This window comes from Pinus tabuliformis, chromosome 9 (assembly GCF_031772625.1).
Source record: "Pinus tabuliformis cultivar Carrire ecotype Pingquan chromosome 9, CPIR1, whole genome shotgun sequence".
In the NCBI taxonomy this organism is placed as follows: Eukaryota; Viridiplantae; Streptophyta; class Pinopsida; order Pinales; family Pinaceae; genus Pinus; species Pinus tabuliformis.
The window spans coordinates 1,566,265,192-1,566,284,012 of NC_142307.1; the positions used below are offsets into that span (position 1 = coordinate 1,566,265,192).

The 18,821-nt window shown below is 39.5% G+C and overlaps 1 protein-coding gene across 1 annotated transcript in view; it reads right to left on the reverse strand.

Moving 5' to 3' along the window:
• Positions 1-18,821, reverse strand: part of LOC149154615 (pyrophosphate--fructose 6-phosphate 1-phosphotransferase subunit alpha-like) — a 124,432-nt gene that overhangs the window by 69,934 nt on the left and 35,677 nt on the right. The window contains exon 3 of the mRNA XM_089440196.1: positions 16,035-16,147. Coding sequence (XP_089296322.1) covers positions 16,035-16,147 — 113 coding nt within the window. The remainder of the gene's footprint in view (positions 1-16,034; positions 16,148-18,821) is intronic.

Genomic DNA, 18,821 nt, shown 5'->3' on the forward strand with positions numbered 1-18,821 from the left:
GCAGTTGCCAGAGAAGTGATCAAAGTGATTTCTTGCAGTGAGGGGCAGAGATAGTTTTTGGTTAGAAAGTTTTCCTAATCCGAGGATACATTGCAGAGGAGGTAGAGAGAGATCCAGAAGAGGCAGAGAGAGATCTAGAAGAGGCAGCACAGAGCCACGCTGAGGTAGCGTAGAGCCTAAGAGGAGATTCGAAATTTGTTGGAGAGTCGAGTTCTAGAGCCAGAAGCCGGGGTGTGAGACCGGAAGGGCAGAAAGTCAAAGTTCCAGAGGCAAATCAATCAGCCAAAGGAGTGACACAGTCCCCAGAAGTTGTGACGCAGAGCAGCACAGTGATTGCATAGAAACTGCGCAGAGATAGCTAGGGGCTATCCATTCAGTGGCTGGATCAGTATTGGATCGCTAGTGATAGTGTGAGGTATATCTCACTCATCTCTCTGTCAGTCAGATTCTCTGTATTGGATAGCCAGTAAGGCATCCAAAGATTGTATTCAAAAACTACTGCTTAATAATACAAACCCTCAGTTGTTGCATCGGTTTTCCCACATTGGGTTTTTCCAAGGACATTGGTCCAAAAATAATGGTGTCACTCGTGTGTTATTTCTTTCTTGCTCAGATTCTTGTTTCCACATATTATTAAAGTTGTGAAGGTTGCAGTTGTATTTACTTCGATAATTACAATAGAACACAGTAAATAACTTGCATGGATTAACAAGTAGGAGGAACTAATATCAGTTTGTTACAGTAGTGATTTGGGGATTCTCAAATTCACAATTAGTGGATCGATCTGTTAAGGAGCTACATAGTCACGTGGAAGAGGAAGGTTAGGAAAGTAGGCCTTGTTACCCACCACCTGTGGGTAGTGTACATGGGAGAAAAAATTTCTCCTAGATGGTCCTCAATCGGCAGCTCCCAGATAGCTCGATGTGCCATTTTCTCCGCCATCTGAGCCATCCATGTGGTCCCTCGCCCATTTGTTATGAATGCATGTTTGAAGGTGGGCCTCCCAACCCCAAAGGCATGACTTTTCATTAGTATAGTTGAGTAATTTTCCTTACTTTTCATGGGCACTTTGGGCATGAATTGGTGGGGGGATTTGGCGGAAAGAGTGGGTTAGGTTTGTATTCTTGTTTCCATTGCCCGATTTCGTGGTTACCCTTGTATCCTAGTCCCGTGGGATCTCCTTTACTGGCCATTAGCTTTAGGGTTGGCACTACATGGGAAATCTCGATTTTGGTTGTGTGGTCCCGCTTTCCGATACCACCTACATTACTCCCTCTCCACTTATTCGAGCCCCATTCATCTCTTTTCCCATCTGGGTCCACATAGGGTTAGCCTCCCCCTCCCTCTGTCCACACCTTGGGTCGGGCCTGGAACGATGCCCCAGAGGTTTATGCAGCTAAAAAGAAAGTAAAAAGCATAGTTTGGCCACTCTCAATAGGAAATGTACCACAAAATATAAAAGATGGCAAGGACATACAAATTTAGCACGTGGGCAAAAGTCAAACATGAGCTCTACCCCTTATGCATGGCTACCAACCTGGTTCCTATGGAACCCATGATTGTCCCAACCCCTGGTGGGCGATGAACTGCCCCACCTCGAGGGGGTATCCACTGCTACATATTACACATCATGCTCTCCATCCCCTCGAGCCCCGAGCAGTTATGAAGAAAAACAATCAAAGGCAAAAGGCATATGAAGAAGGGTGGGAAAAAAAAGGTCGGGGTAACTCATGTACCATGATTTTCTCCCTCCTACGCTCATATACCCAGGTGGAGTGTCCCTTATTATAGCTACCCTTGCACCTTGACATGTGGTCTAGATGATTCCCCTGATCCCCACTCCATTCCATTATTATATCATTTGCCACCTACCTCTTAAAGGATGTACCATGGACATGCCACTGCCTTTAGAGGTTGAAACCACCTAATACGGTCCCTTGGTTAACCCCTATTGAGTTTGGAGACATTTGTACTTACCCAAGCCCACTACGAAAGGGCATGCCACCATGAAGTGCCCCATTGATCCCATGATTTGTAAGCATTATTAACTGATTATTCTAATGATTTGTTGTATTGGAAGGCAAGGGGACACATTGGATCTTATGTAGGATTGCATGGGGGTCTTCATTTGAGGCTTGGTCTCCCTATACAAGGTCCTAGCCCTCCAGAGGGCCACATTAGCACTTGTAGGGTGAGCATTGAGAGCCACGGGCCTCCACCATAGCCAAGATTACTTCATGGATCCCCAACAGCATTCATTGATTGCTCCTATTCCACCTTTGGGATAAGGATGATGCACCTGGCTCACCATGCCCAGCCAGCTCCACTGATGTACCATACACTTGGCAGATGTTCCAAGATCCAGAGGATTATTCCCCGCAGCAGAGGAAGGCCTTACATCATCATTCCAGCCCTTACAATTGGTCTACAGGCACTTTTGATCGATTTGGAGACCCATGAGGATGACCTTGTGCCCCCACACCCACTTGGGAGTACCATACGTTTTTGCTTGAAAAACAAGGGCCCAACCCTTTGTCCACTATATTTGGATTCCATTTCTACATGATGGCACCCTTTAGACTTCATTAGGCCTCCACTGATGTACCATACACTTGGCAAATGTTCCAAGATCCAAAGGATTATTCCCCACAGCAAATGGAGGCCTTACATCATCATTCCAGCCCTTACAGTTGGTCTACTGGCACTTATGATCCATTTGGAGACCCATGACCTTGTGCCCCCACACCCACTTGGGAGCACCACAAGTTTTTGCTTGGAAAACAAGGGGCCAACCCCTTGACCACTATGTTGGGAGTCCATTTCTACATCATGGCACCCTTTAGACTTCATTAGGCCTCCTCAAAGGCCCAACGACTCACTTTGATAATCATTCGACCCTCTTGAGGGGCTTATTCATCTATTATTGAGCTATTTGGAGGGCTTGTCACCAAAAGTTATTGTTATTATGCACATTATTTTATTTTAGGGGCTAAATTAGCCTAATTAGCCAAATCAAATTCATTAAGAAGTGTATAAATAAAAGTGAGATGAATCATTTGTATCATCATCACTTGGATTCGATCATTCTCTCTTGTGAGATTTTTGCTATTCCTTTTGGAGGACGAAATTGGATGGATGCAAGGTTACTTGGGAGTGGGAGCGAAAACGGGGAGCGGAAGCAAAAACGAGGAGCGGAAGCGAAAACGGAAGCGAGAGCGACATTTTCAGAAGCTCCGGGTTTGGGAGGGAATCCCCGACTGTTTTTAAAATAATATATATTTTTTTATATTTTGATGCATATATGTCAACAAAAACAAGTATAATGGTGAATTAGAAATAAAAAACATTAAAAACATAGATTGAACCATATAACAACAATCATCTAGAAGTTATAATCTTCATCAACCACATCCACAAGTTAGTAACATAGTAACATACAACATATTGAGTCTCATGATTCATCAATCTTAAAGTTTCAAGCTTTCAAAATTCAATATATAGCATTTATCATCATTGATCACCAAAGTTGTACTTGTAAGATAAGTGTAACCATTACAACAAATAATATCTAACATGAAATGAAACAATTTTCAACTTTCATGAAGCATCATATTCATAATTCATTACTAATGAGTTATAATTGCCAACTTCAAACTTCAAACTTAAATTGTCATTTATTGTTTAAAAAATATCATAATAAATATGAAAGAGTCAATAGTTATAAAAACTACTAGAAACTAGAAAAGACAAGTAAATCTATTATCTATTTGCTTATGCTTGGGCCTCTTGCCACCATGAGAAATGTCTAATTTTTTAGTCTTGTTGGAAAATCAGGATCTTTGTCATTAATATCACCCTCTAAGCATTAATATTCAGAGGTATCTTTGTCATTACCCCTGGATCTGTATAGGGATCTTTGTCATTAAAGTCACCCTCTAAGCATTAACATAAGATAGAAAAAGCATAGCATGTCAAGTCAAGATTTTGTTTGAGTGATGCGTACATTTTTAGGAGGGTCATGATAAAGGAGTTTGACAACCAATGTCACTAACATCAAGGTGCATAGAGGGATTGGTGCTCTTGATTAAATATGAGTTCCATACCCTAATACATGACAAAATTCAATGGAAACATTGCAATCCCCCAATCCTGAAATCCTGAAAAAATGATAAGTCTACTAGATTTTGAATGAAATCTAAAATTCTACTTTCTCCATATGAAATCCAATGAGGTCGGAACCACTCCCAAACATCCTGAGTCATTTCATGGTAATGTTAAAAATTTAAGTAAAAGGATGAAAATGAACATTAAGGTGAATGTCATATCAATACTAGGGACATAGGCTTGATCATTAAGCTGCCCCACTCAAAACTTATTTGTTTCTTTGAAAAAAAATTGCATTTGGAACATTACTGCAACACAAAATTGCAAAAATAGCTAAACGCTCCCGAAAAGGCAGAGAGCGTTTTTTTTAGGGAGCGCGCTCTAGAGCCGCTCCCGCTCAGAGCGCGAATTGGGAGCAGGAGCGAGAGGGGGCGGGGGGGCGCTCCCCCGCAACCCTAGATGGATGGATTAATTTTTATTTTGGATCTCTTCATTTTTGTCTTGGAGCTTCTATATTGGCATATGATGATGATTGGATATACTTGTTCTCACATGTAAGTGCTCTTTTAATGTTATTTTGTGTTTTCCTTATGTCACATGCATGTTGTTGGGGAATTTTGCTATACTAGGTTGAAATTTGTTGCTTTTCTTGTGTGAAATGGTGGAAATTTGTATTTTGTTAGCGTTGCATCATGTCATGTGCCATGTTTGAATAAGTGAATGTTCCTAGAGATATTTTGTTAAAATTTCATCTTGATAAGTCATCACATATCGCATATTGAAGTATAAAGACCCCATGCCCTAATTGCCATGCGAAATTGTTCTAGAGGCCTTCTTAACCAAGTGAAATCACTCCAAGCATTGGAATCATCTTGACTCCATTTCTCCCAAAGGATTAGGCACTGGTCCTCCATAGGTGATCACCAAAAAGCATAATCTTTATCACCTCTCCCTCTTTCTTCTAGGCCTAGCCTCCATAGGGGACCTAGGGCATCACATTTCTCATAAGTTATCCATCAAAAAAATTCAATCTCCTAGCCTTTGTTGCGTTGTTGTGTCTCTTAGGAGCCCTCCAAATTTGAAGCCATTCCGACAATGGGATCTCGAGATACTTCAAGCCCTAGCTCCGAGATTGTTTCTTGCCCTTTGATTCCCTTGGCTAGTGACCTCATTGGGATCATTGTATTAAGATTGTTGAATATTCTTCCTTTGATCCCCTTCTTCCCCTCAATTAGGTCAAGCATACCCTTGATTGATCAACTCCACCCCCTTGACCTAATTTTGGGTCCACTTGGTCCTGTGTGGTCCCACAACCTTTTGAAGATAATTTCACAAAGGCCACTTGGAATCCAAGTTTTCACAAGGATCTCTTGGACTAGGTCCCTCCTTCACAAGTCCTATTTGCAAACCCTAGCCCTTGAAATCCCCTTAGCCCTTCTTAGAGAGCTTTACACCTTGCTTCTCAAGCAAGCAAGCCACAAAATTGAGTCTCTCTTGTGAATAAGCCCTTAGGAATCACTCTTTACCCCTTCATTGACTTATTCATCTAGTGATTCCCTTCATACCAAGTCTCCTCCCATCAGTGAAAGTCCGTAAAGAGTAGGGAGCTTTAGCCGAGGTGACAATGGGCTATTGCTCCATTGTTTCCCTTGACCTAGTAGTTTTCCCTTTAAGATCCCCTCCTAGGGCCCTTGCTAGTTTGAGCAGTAACAAGCCTCACCTTCTCTTTGTTGGATTATGGTTATCAAAATATGATTTTTGGACTAGCCCTTGCTGAGGATTTCTCCTTAAAGGACAAGATTTCTCCTAAATATCTAGTTGATCCATTGGTTAGAGGTATTTCAGAGGGGAATCTCTCCTAGTTGAATTTCGTATGAGTAAATTGTCTTAGACAAAAACAGGGGTGACTAGTCAAGACTCCAAACTCACTTCCTTGTCCAAAATACGAGGCTGATTTTGAGAGAGTTGTGATAACAAGTCGGCACCGAAAGAGGCAATTACTAAGGTAAAAGTAAACCTCACCTTCACCTTCATTTATTTTTAAAAATCCAAAACTTTTTTCCAAATTTCATTCTATTATAAATTTAAAAATAAAAAACAGAAAATACCAAAATATCAAAAATATTCCACTTAGCTTGAGCCCAAATTCATATTTTTTAGTCAATTTTCTTTTGTTTGCTCTTAAGGTTTATCTAATTGGCCCAGAGAAGGAATAGTTGCTTGTGTTGTGCAGAAAATGTCGATTGTAAGCCATTCAAGTGGCTATACAAGTGTTTTGCAGGTATGTAATTTCTATTTACAGCAACAAATTCACAAGCTAAGTGAGGCCCCTTCATAGGGGTTTTGAGCCTAAAGGTATATTCCATCACCCCGTTTCATTTTCTTCACGTTTGACCTTTACTTGGACATTTTTAGAAGTGAAAAATCAGGTTCCAGCTTGCTGAAAAGAAAATTTTGCAATAAGAAAAATCTAGGTTCTGACCTTAGTGGGGATTTGACACCTCATTCTGAGTAGTATTTTCGAGATTTGAATATCTTTAGAACTACTCATTATTTTCAAGTGTTGGGCTGCTCATTTTGTAACTATTTCATAACCCTAACACTTCCACCCAACAATCACATTTTATTTAATCATTTATAGGCTTGTGGGTGGCCACAAAGTGGAGATTAGTCTATTGGTTTCTGCATTTTTCTGCTGTTTTGCAGGTCTGAAGCTACAGGACAGAAAGCAAATTGTTCGTTTTCAGCCACATACCAAGGCACTTCACAAGGTATTTCATCCCCAAACTTGGTAAGGGCTTTAAACACTATATTCTAGCATTTTTCATGGTTCATTTTCAAAGATTAGAGTGACTTTTTCCTACTGGCCTGCATTTTCTGCAATAGCATTTCATTTCGAAATTTGGAAGGAATTCAAAATTAAATCCTAGACCGATCACCCAAGAGGTATTGCAAGGCACAGTCTACTTACTTGTGGTGGAGGATATTTTAGTGTAGTGTAGGGAAGCCTCCCTCACTATGTTCTAGGAAACACCCCACAACCTGGCATACCCATATCGGAAATGCCCAAATACCTTGAAACAAGGTTGAAATGTCTGTATGGTGTTGTTTCCTGATTTGGAAACTCTGCCAAAACGTTGACAAGTTTCAGCAGCATTTCAGCTCAAATATACCCCATTTCCACGACTTATTTTGCTTGTGCAGGTTCACTCAAGCACCCAAGAAGTGTGTACATCCCTTCTGTGGCCAAAAAAACATTAATCTGGCACTAAAATTTACCTCTAATCACTACACAAACTAATTTATCTCTAATCAATCCATGCTCTACTTCTGTTGAAAGTACCTTGTTCTATTTTTGTTGATGGTTATTATTGTTGGACACCTAATCCTCTAAGGGTTGGTGTGGAAGCTGAATAGCCAAAAGGAGTCCAAGGGACCACTTGGAATATGAAACCAAGGGTCATTCCTATGTATTATAAATATGTATCATTGTGAATAAGAAAAGTAATCTAATGTTTATCTTTCATATTGCCTCCACCATGTATGTGCTTAACATGGTATCAGAGCAAGCAATTACCTGCCCTGCTCATATTTGAGCCACTTGTTTTGTGACCTTTCTGTGCAAATCAGTTCTGCCATCAGTTCTGCATTTCATGAATGTTTTCTGAGCTAAATTCTAGCTGCAATCTCTGCCCACAGTTCGTTGGACCTGTTTCTCTTAATTTTTCTAACAAGCGCTCTGTATACTCTCCCATGCAAAAGAAAAAGGGCCTCTGCCATTTCTCCATTGCTCCATTCTTTGCCAATTATCAAATATGATTAATTCTCTACATTGTAACACCTAGTCTCTAGCTAGAAAGCTTTTGGGTTGGATTCTGTGCCGTTAGTTTCATGTTACTGTAATATTTCTCGAGTTGATTATAGATATCTAGATTAATTGGATGAGCGGGAGAATACCATGCAGTAAATGCTACAATTTTGTGGCTTCTGAAACCAGCAAAACAGAGAATGTCTCTCACATAGATGAGGTCTGATTTGCTTTCATCTGGGCAAATAATATGATCCACGCTTAAGCTTTCAACCCTACGAATTCTCTGCGGATAGCAACGATTTAGGGTTGAATTTGAAACTTTATCTCCTGCGTTAAATTTTGGTTGATGGGGGACCCTCTCTTCCTGCTTAGACTCGGGCAAATTTTCCCTGTTCAGTTCGATAGTAAATAGGTTGTCTCTAAATTCATGGCGGTCGGGCGACGTTACTTTAATATCCACGGGACCCAGACTTTCCTCTTGGAAAAGTCCACCTAATACTAAAACAGGGCTAAGATGTTCGCACTTCCCATCCGAAATGTTGTAACCATCTTCTCCGCATGGCCATCTAGGTGGTCCATTGAACATAATACCTCATAACCCGGCTGTGGGCCTTGGTCTGCATCATGCCTTGGTACTAAAGCAAGTTCTCTACAATTTGGCGAAGAAATGGAATGATAATTGAACATTGTCATATTCACTTCTCTCTATTTGAGAGTGTCTCGAACACGCAGGTGAGGTCAACATGAGCTCAGAACGAACTTCAAGACCACAGGTCTGGAATGCAGATACCTATGAGCAATAGGTAGAGAATGGGATCTGGAAAGCGTCCTTGGAGAATCGACGCTAAAATCTTGGTTGCCTTTGGCTCTGTCCATTGAACTTTTGTCATCTGATTTGAATTTATTTCGAGGAGAAGAATCTCCAAGCCGAGGTGAATTGGGCTTGCTCTGAGAACAATTTGAATGTTTCGAAAGCTCGTGATCATTACGCTGAGGGGAAATTACCATTCTAGGGTTGGCTTTCCCCGAGTGGTTTGAGAACCTTTTAAGAGTTGATGGACTATCTGCTTCAACTATGCCTAGTGATTAGACTAATCCCTTTCAGTTCAGTCACATGATCTAATCACTCTTCTCCTAGTCTGAGAAACCGGACATAACCTACAATGATATTGGGGGTTGTGACATACAAAAACAAGAGATTCAGGAAGCCATGGAGCTTCCACTCACACACCATGAGCTTTACAAGCAGATCGGGATAGACCCTCCCCAGGGTGTTCTTCTTTATGGCCCTCCAGGTACAGGGAAGACCATGCTTACCAAGGTCGTCGCAAACCACACCACAATTGCTTTCATTCGGGTTGTTGGCTCTGAGTTTGTTTAGCCAGAGATTATGTTAGGCTCTAGTTGTTATATGCATTGAGGTCATATTAAGAACCAGTCATTACTGCTCATGGTTGGTGTGTATGTTGATTTACATTGAAGTCCTAGTATGTTGATTGCGCTGGATAAGGGTCCTGGTATGGCATATGCTTTAGCATTGGATGATTTATTACGCAAAACTTTGTTCACAGTGTTGTTAAATTGTTGAGTTTGTAGTGTGGTGGAGCACCTTTTTATTTGATTTTGGGATTGCATTCAACAATATAAATTGTTGGAAAATGGTCGATGGAGTGTTGGAATTACTAAACAATTTAATACATTCTACTGTCAATAGTACAATCATGATTGATAAAGCCATTCTCAGAGACATTCAAACCTGTCTGCAAAATGCACATGACAAAATTGATTTTTTGCAACTTGAATCACAGCTACAGCAAGGAGTTACAGAAGTCTAGTTTGAGACACACTCCCATCAACAACCAGAAATTGATCAAATCATTGAGCCCCTCTAAGGAGCAGTTGTACATGCACATGCAGAAATTCAGTTTGCACTTCCCAAGTCAGTCATCAGACCTTAGGAAGAGCTTGTCCACAACAAGCACAAAACTGGTCTTGGATATGGCAAGGCGTGTCCTTTCACATTCCAAATTATTCAAAGCCCATCCAATTTCAGAGTGTTGGATTTCTTCATGACAGTTCACCTTCAGCTGTTTCAAATTCTGGTCCTCTTCCTCAGCAGCCACAACCAAGTGTTAAATGCCAACATTGTGACAAAGTTGGCCATGTGAAAGATCATTGTTTTGATCTTCATCCATGTAAGCATTGTCATAAAACCACTCATTCTTCAAATAGATGCTTCAAAAACAAGCCTACTGCAAGAACAAAGATTCATCTTGGATGGATCACTTCTTGGCAATGGGCTTCAACAACCAAGAAGATATTTCAGTCATATGTCAGAACTTGTTCTAGAGTATTGAACAGTCTTGCAGTTGAGTTTTCTCCATCATCTCACCTTGTATCTGACAGGGGGGGAAATGATGGTCATCTACAAACTTCAAAGCCACATCAAGCGAACCTGAGCCACAACCTACCATACCAAATTCAGAGTTTTAGCCAGAGACAAAGATGCCCTTGAGCATGCCTTCAATTGGTGATGCCTCTTCAAAGAATTGAGGACACTTCCTCTAGCAGAAGACTTCAGCTTCTTGCCAGTTTTGGAAGAGTTCCAGGAATTGCATTAAGCATTCCAGAGTTGGTGGTAATCCTTAAACCATCACAGGTTGAGACCTCCCTTTTCAGGTTGAGGTTCTCCCTTTTATGCGGGGTGAGACCTCCCTTTCATGGTTGAAGGTTTCCCTCTTCAAAACATCAAGAGCACTTCCTCTAGCAGAAGACCTCAGCTTCTTGCTAGACCTGGAAGAGTTCTGGGAACTGCACTAAGCATTCCAGTGTTGGTGGTCATCCTTAAACCACCTCCCTTGATACCAACATTTCAGAGAGCACATTCAGCCTAGTGCTGCCATGCATTTTTTCACGTTTTGTATTACAACTCTCTTCTTGGACTCATACATAACCCTTCGGATTAAGGGGGGGAATGTTGGACACCTAATCCTCTAAGGGTTGGTGTGGAAGCTGAACAACCAAAGGGAGTCCAAGGGACCACTTGGAATATGAAACTTCCTATGTATTATAAATATGTATCATTGTGAATAAGAAAAGTAATCTAATGGTTATCTTTCATATTGCCCCCGCCATGTATGTGCTTAACAATTATTAGTATATGTAGTTGTGCTTATATCTAACTCAAGTATTTTTTATTTTTTTCAGCACATATAGCCATGTATAAAAGCTGAATTTGCAAATATGGCCTCATGTATAAAGGCTGATTTTGAAATCTTGATGTGCAGTCTTATTATAAAGGACAATTTTAGATTTTGCATCATGTAATCATCTATGAAAGTTAACGTAGACTTGGTTTTCCTTCTAAAATGTCATTTATGTGCTCATCAATTTTCTTCTTGCAAGATAATGTGTTATTAACTCATTTCTTAAAAAAAAAAATTATATATATATGGCATTTCGTCTGAAATTTCCATTTTGGGGGGTCAGGTTTCTAGCCATACTTGTTTTGGAAACTTCTAAATGTTTCCATGTTTTGTGCAACTTAGCTCCCTTGGCTTTGTAAGATTTGGTCTAAAGAGTGGGGACTCGTGCTGAGGTGACAATGGGCACTTGCATTGTGTAGTGCCATCTTAGCATCTCATGAAGACCTAAATGAGACTGCTAGTTTGGGCAGTAACACAGCCCACAAAATCCAACAATGAGTCTAAGCAGAATCAATTCATGCCAATAACTAATAGGGGCAAAAAGTCACAAATTAAGAAGTCATAGCACCCATAGACAATTACACCTGGTCCACCCAAAGCAAGCATTAATACATATGAAGTCTTAGAAATAGAAAGGACCTAGAAGACGTGGAAAAGAAATGTGAGGAGGTAGAAAGGCATAAATCACAAGAAGAACCTGACGATGGGATAGATACCTCCATTGCTTAAGAGGATCAAGACACTGATCCAAAAGAGAACAACCAGGTTAAAATTCCTCAAAAATCAAGGGAAGAAACCCAGCCACCAGAAGTTGACTAACAGAATATTCATAATGATCCAGAGCCTATCACAACTATGGAGAAAGAAGAGCAACAAGAAAACGATTCTTAAATTTAGAGGCCATTTCAGAAATGGAGGAAGAATCTCAAGCACCTTCCAAGTCTCATTGTCAAGCAACATAGGAAGTCAAAGATCTCAAACACTAGGTGCTTCTTATATCAGTACTCTAAAATTGAAGGCATCATTCCCCTCTCACAAGAGGGTGAAAAGACAATCAAAAGCACCAAGAAATCAAGACAGAATAAAATAAAGCATGAGGTACCCAAACTTCACTTGTTGCATTGTATTCAGAATTTTTTGTTGATTTGGGGTAGCATCGGATGTGCTCTAGCCACGAAATTTGGTGGAGAGATTGGGGCACATGAGATCTCCAATACCCATAAAGGGCTTGGGCAAATTCTAAACAGTTCAGGAGATATTAAAATAATTAATATTTTTAATGGAGTCCCTAAGTCTAAACTTAGGGAAAATAATATATTAATGTGTATTAATATGAAATTGTGTTAGCATGGTCCAAAAGACATGGATCAAGCCAGATCTAATCTTAGCCGTTGATTAGGGATTTAATCTTGACCGTTGATATGTCAACGGGAAAAGTATAAGAGGAGGCTTGAGGGTCACTTGGAGAACACACCAGAGTGATCAGCCATTCTATTCTCTAGAGCGGGGTTTGCTAAGAGAGATAGAATTAGTGATCGGGAGTTGCAGTTGAGGGGCATTGAGTACCAAAAGAGACAGAGAGGCAGAGATAGTGCCGGGAGAGCAGCGCAGTAGCCAAGGAGAGTGATGCAGAGCCAGCCAGGGCTCATGCAGGGCCACGCAAAGGCAGTCTAGAGTTGCGCAGAGCCTTAGAGAGGCTAGCGTGACATAGAGGGCCAAAAGGCTGATGCAGGGCCTCTTAAGGCTGACGCAGACCCATCCGGTGTGACGCAGGGCCAGCGCTGGGTATAGAGGGGATGACGCAGTCCAGAAAAGGCTGACGCTAGGGTTTCTGGGGCAGATTGGTGCTGAGGAGTTGCCAGAAGGATTATCAGGGGTTCCAGCCAGGAGATTTGTCTCAAACTGAGAGGTATTACTGCCAAGGAAATTCTCTATTGGGTAGGCCAATTTCGGCACCCAAATTGTACTTTGATATTGCTTAATAAGAAAACCCTCAGATAGCTGCACCGGTTTTCTCACATTGGGTTTTTCCGGGGACATTGGTTCAAAAATAATGGTGTCATATGGTGTGATTGTTTCTGTTTCCTTTAGTTGTTGATCTGTAATATGTTGAGCATGCACTACTGTTTATTTTCAATATTTACATTGTAAGTAACCTAAGTCACAGGACACGTCCTCCAAGGTCCTGTGTTCCGAATTTAATGTGTCGGACACGAAAACGGCCCTAAAATGTGTCGAAAACGTTTTTTATCGTGTCCCATAAAACGTAAAACGTATTCGGGCGTTTTAGTCGTGACCTACTCCTGGAAAACGAGTATTCGGTGTCTAGAATATGTTTCCCTAACGTTTTTTCTCTGGTTGAATACATACCCCACGAAATCACTAGTTTAAAGCCCACACAATTATTTTTTTGGGGTTCTTTTCCTATTCTCCTCCACCGTTTTCCTTAGTCGTCACTGTATATTCGTCGTGTGGAGTCGAGTGTGGACCGAGTCATCTCTGTGGACTCGTGGAGCTGTTTGGTCGCAACGTGTGTGAGGTTTGGCAACTTGGCAGGTTGCAGCGTTCAGGTAAACCGTGGTCCGTCGTTGTATATTCATCGTGACGTGTTTGCTTACAGAAATTGTGTTAGTTGCTTTAGAAGCGATGTTGGCTCTCATGCAGGTTTTCTTTTAGGTAGCTTGATATCACTCTAGATGGTTCAGTTATTTCTCTATCTTTTTGGTGAATGTGAATGATTATTATTTCTAATGGATTGAATGTGCTATCACTAAAAGACATTTAAGCCTTAAAGAAATGCGCTTCGAAAACTTGTGTCAGTCTATCAGACTATTCTTCGAGATGGGCAATTCATAAATGTGGTCTGTAATTATAACTTTGTAATTGCTCAGTCGTAAAACAAAATACATCTTAGAATGGACAGAAGAAGAATTCTTTCCTAATGCTTGCAGCGTGTATGAAGTGTGAATTCAAGTAGTTGCCCATCTTGTCATCTTTTAAGATTTGGGAACTTCTATGGTAATTTTATTTTGTGAGTAATGTATGATTATAATATCATAAAATGCAAACTTCTTGACTTTCTCACCTATAATTCGAGTAAAACAAATTTCTACTTGTGTACTTGTGTATCATCAGATTTAAGATTAGGGCTATAAAAGTGGCATTGAAGGCGGCAGTCATCTTCCCAGTTCTCCCAGATTCATCAAATCTTCCTCAATGAACATTGAATATTCAAGAATCAAGACCAAGCATATCACATTCTAATTTCTAAATAGTAAAGTCTGATTCTATTTATTTTTTTAAATGAACTATGAACTTTGAAGTAATTATATTTTAATTTGATTAGATAAGCTGCAGCCTGCAATTTAATATGGATCAAAAACTATATTTCGGTATATATATATATATATATATTTATTAAATATATATAAAACGTGTCCCTTGTGTCCTGTTTCCCGGTTGCTGCGTTTCGTATTGAATACTCGTATTTACGTGTCCTCCGTGTCTTGTGTCCTCGTGTCATGTGACTTAGTAAATAGCTTGTTAAGTAAAATAACAAGTAGGTAGGAATAAATCAAATAAAGTGCATGGAGGGTTTCTAACTAAGTAGACTTAGAAACTTCAACATTTTTGAAGTTTTAAAGTAATTGGTTCTTAAATCCTTCTCCTGAAATGCCTTGCCATGTCATTTTACCACTATTCCAATATGTTGGACAATATACCTATCAAGACTTCTATGACAGGAGCTGCAAAGTCAGGAACAAGGAACTCTTAGAACCTAGATAGTATGCTTTTGAGAATAGGCTATGGCCAACCCCAAAACTTTGTATTACAAGTTGTATGGCTAGGCCACAGCCTTTTCTACATACAAAAGTCAACTATTTCTGTTTAAGAAAATGAATGCACGAGACCTTTAAAGATAAACCTTTTAACAAAGGTTGAGATACATATTAGAAATGTATTCGTCTTCATTAACTAGGATTGCTCTTACAACATAGAGAACTCTTGACCACCAACGTGAGGTCTTGTAATAAAATAGTGGTGATTGGATAAGATATCTAACCAACAAGGGATCCATTTAAACCAATCTTCCATACCACAAAATTGATTAAGTGTCCAATTGATTATGGATCATTCTGCACAACCTTATGAAGGTGGACAGATAAGCATAACAATAAGGATATGTAATCGTACAATTTTTCATTTCTATTTTAGTTGACTCCATATATTCATTTCCCTTGCTTTACTGCATGCAAAATGAATAACTGCACAATTCCTAATTGCACTTGTGTCAGAGCCTAAATTCAGAAGGGTGTTAAGCACTATAGAGCCACTGGGAACTGTCTTGGTGACAAAACATTGAATCCCTTGACCATTCTTCTCATCCAAAATGACAAAAAGAGAGAAAATAGAAACCTCCATATGGTGTATCTGACCGAAACCAGAATAATGTTATGCACAACAGAGTTCTTTGATCTATAAAGTTATAAACTTTCTTCACAATGGTGAAATATTCTTCTGTGCTTTCTCATCATGAAATAGTTTAATGAGTGTATCAAAAACCAGAACCACAATATACCTGAAGAAAATCACTTGTAAACAAGCAATAAATAATCACAGAAATAAGATTCAGAGAATTTATAAAACAACACCAACATTTCACACGCTGCACACTGCAGAGTATGTCTTAGGTATCCTCTGAGTGTAATAAATCAATTCATCCAATCAAAAGATAAAGGCTATGACAATAGCTTGACAGGTTTGGCAAACAACAATGTACAACATTTTAATTTCAACAGCTTGTATTTCCAGTTGAATGTTCTTCTAGACGTCAAGTAACCTGAGGGTGTGTAGAGGGATAAAGACAAAGCTGTTAAATCATCGTAGATATTTTACAATAATTAAGAGCTTACCAACGAAGCCAAGTAAAGTACTCTTAGAATTATGAGATTTGACTGCATCATGTAAACCCCAGATCACATTGTGGCCACCTGGAGATTGTCGTCCAGAAAATACCACTCCCACTCTGCAATTGGTCAAAGTCATAGACATTTATCATTTACCGACTGAATAATTACTTACACTTGTGTGGAAGGTATTACTTAAAAAAATATATATGCAATACTATTATTTAAAATTGAAAATTGTTCGAGTTTAAAAATAAAGTTACACTCAAAAACGTCCCAAGAAGAAAACATCACTAAATTAGAACATTTTATTCTAAGTGAATCATAGAAATTAGTTAACTTGCACTCAATTTCAAGAGACAAAGTTCCTTACGTAAGGTAATTGAGAAAACTCTTAAAATGACAGAAAGTATAAGTGATTTGTAAATAAAGCACATACCAGGAAACGTAAGTTGGAAAGAGAAAGTGTCAGTGATACGATAAAGGAAGTGAAGTTACAGTTCACAAAAAGAAACATCAACTTAGCAGGTTATGTATTACCTTCCTAGGAAAACACAAGCAACCAAACAAAGCTACATAGAAAGTAGAACATATTTTGTAAAGCATATGGCTGGAGATTATATGCCCCTAGCAGTTAGCATGGTCTTGAATACAAAGAAAATAACGCAGAAAAAGAAGCAAGTAAATATTCAATTAGATACATCCAACAAAGAAGTTGTGAAGAAATCATAAAGGTACAGGGAAACATGTCCCACAAACCCTTTAGCTTCTAGAAGAGAAGAAACAATAGATCCTGCAATTTGGAGATTTGAATCTCTGTTAAAACGTATGTACGCAGAAGTAGCACGAGTATAAAAAATGCCACACAGGACATAAATTATGACTTCCAGACAGATCGAAGCCAGAATGTATTCACCCCAAATCAAGAACATAGTAATTGAATTTTGACAGGTCTTAAGAAAGAAATCTAGGAAAGGAAGGGATTGAACTTTGAAGGTGTGGTAAGGATCCCAGGGAACATAACCATTTAAAGAACAGGCTGGACAGTCAATAATCAGAGAGAGGGATTGCTTGGAGGAATACATATATGTTGAAAGGAAGACCATTGGCACATTGAGATAGAAGATTCGTTGAAGTACACATGAATCTGGATTGGAATTTGAGGCAGGCCTACACTATGCCAGAGACCTCATTAATTATTGAGGACTTTGACGAGTGCATCATGTCAAGAGATCAGCAAATGGTAGACAGAATGGCAAATCTAGGATTTAATTAGGAGAATAGGGAAATAGGTGTAAACAAGGTAATCTTCACTAAGAAATCTGCACTTTACTCAATTCAAAATTTCACCTCACTTCAATGAGGTCACAGATTCATCACATCAAAATTCCAGCCCAAGGCTGAACTGAAATATTTAGATATACACCGACAAATATCTCAAATCTCTCCACATCTAGTCAAGGCAAATTCAAGAAGATAAACATCGCAAGCTACTTCAACACTAATCAATACAACAAGCCTTAGGGCATGATCTAATCAAATATGCAGATCTGAAAATTACCTTCATTAACAGCAAAAATATAACAGCACATTTCAGATCTGAAGTTTCATCTATGGCATGCCAAGTCACTGAACATTCAGTCTTGCTACACCAATAAATCAGCATATCAAAACAACCATGAAATTTTCACAATAACAAATAAAATCGGATTTGCAAGTAAATAATTTAGGAGAGGAATAGTACAATTTTGTATCGTCACAATATGAAGATTACATACAATGCCTTAGCTCATCCCAAGCTGGGACAACAAGACCTTTCAACTCATCCCAAGCAAGGTCTCTTTAATGCATCCCAAAACCTAGCTAGGGCATCCACAATCACTGCAAACCCTAACCAGCAATAACAAAGCCTAACAAGACATCCCAGCAAGCTACGCAAGCCTCTCCAAAGGGCTCAACAACAAGCTAGCATCAGAGCTATTATCCAACCCCAAGCTTCACACACTCTTCATTTGCATCTCACAAGCCAAGGAACCCCAGAACATGTATCCCACAAAAACTAGCATTGTGACAAGAGTAAAGACATGTTCCTCTAAAGGTCCTTCACATGGGTAGCATTGGGCAAACTAACAATCTCTAAGAAATGCTCCCTCAAAGTAATTCATTATAAAAACACTCATCCCTTCATATATAAAATAGGTCGGGAAGGTGAACAATCAAACATGAACTAAGTAAAAAAGAATACTGTAGGATAAGTAAACAATAAAGACCCAAGTGGAGCACTACACTAAGCATGAATGCCACACGTCATAATCAGGTTTATACATACTACAAACCCCAAGGTGGTGTGCCCTCCAAGTCTAGGTATCCACATGTCAAGTGCTCCTCTAAGCATGATGGTGTGTCATCCAACAATGGCTCCTTAACTCAAGTGTTCCTCCTCGACATATGTGCAATGTGTCTCCAATGCACCTAGGGCTACGTGCCCAAATGCTAAGTGCATAATACCCTCCTCCAAGGTGATCACTCTACATGTCCCAAGCACCAATCCTCCTCAACAAGTGCACCCTTGTAGAAGATGTCAAACCACATCAAGAAGTGCACCTCCCTAGCACTAATCCCAATGTAAGCATACACCCACTAATATATATATATATATATATATATATATATATATATATATATATATATATAATTCAAATTCAATAATGAAATATTTTGATTTGAATTCATCATTCATCATTCTAGTTCGGAGTCAAGACTCCAAAGTAAGAACAGAAAATGAACAATGGA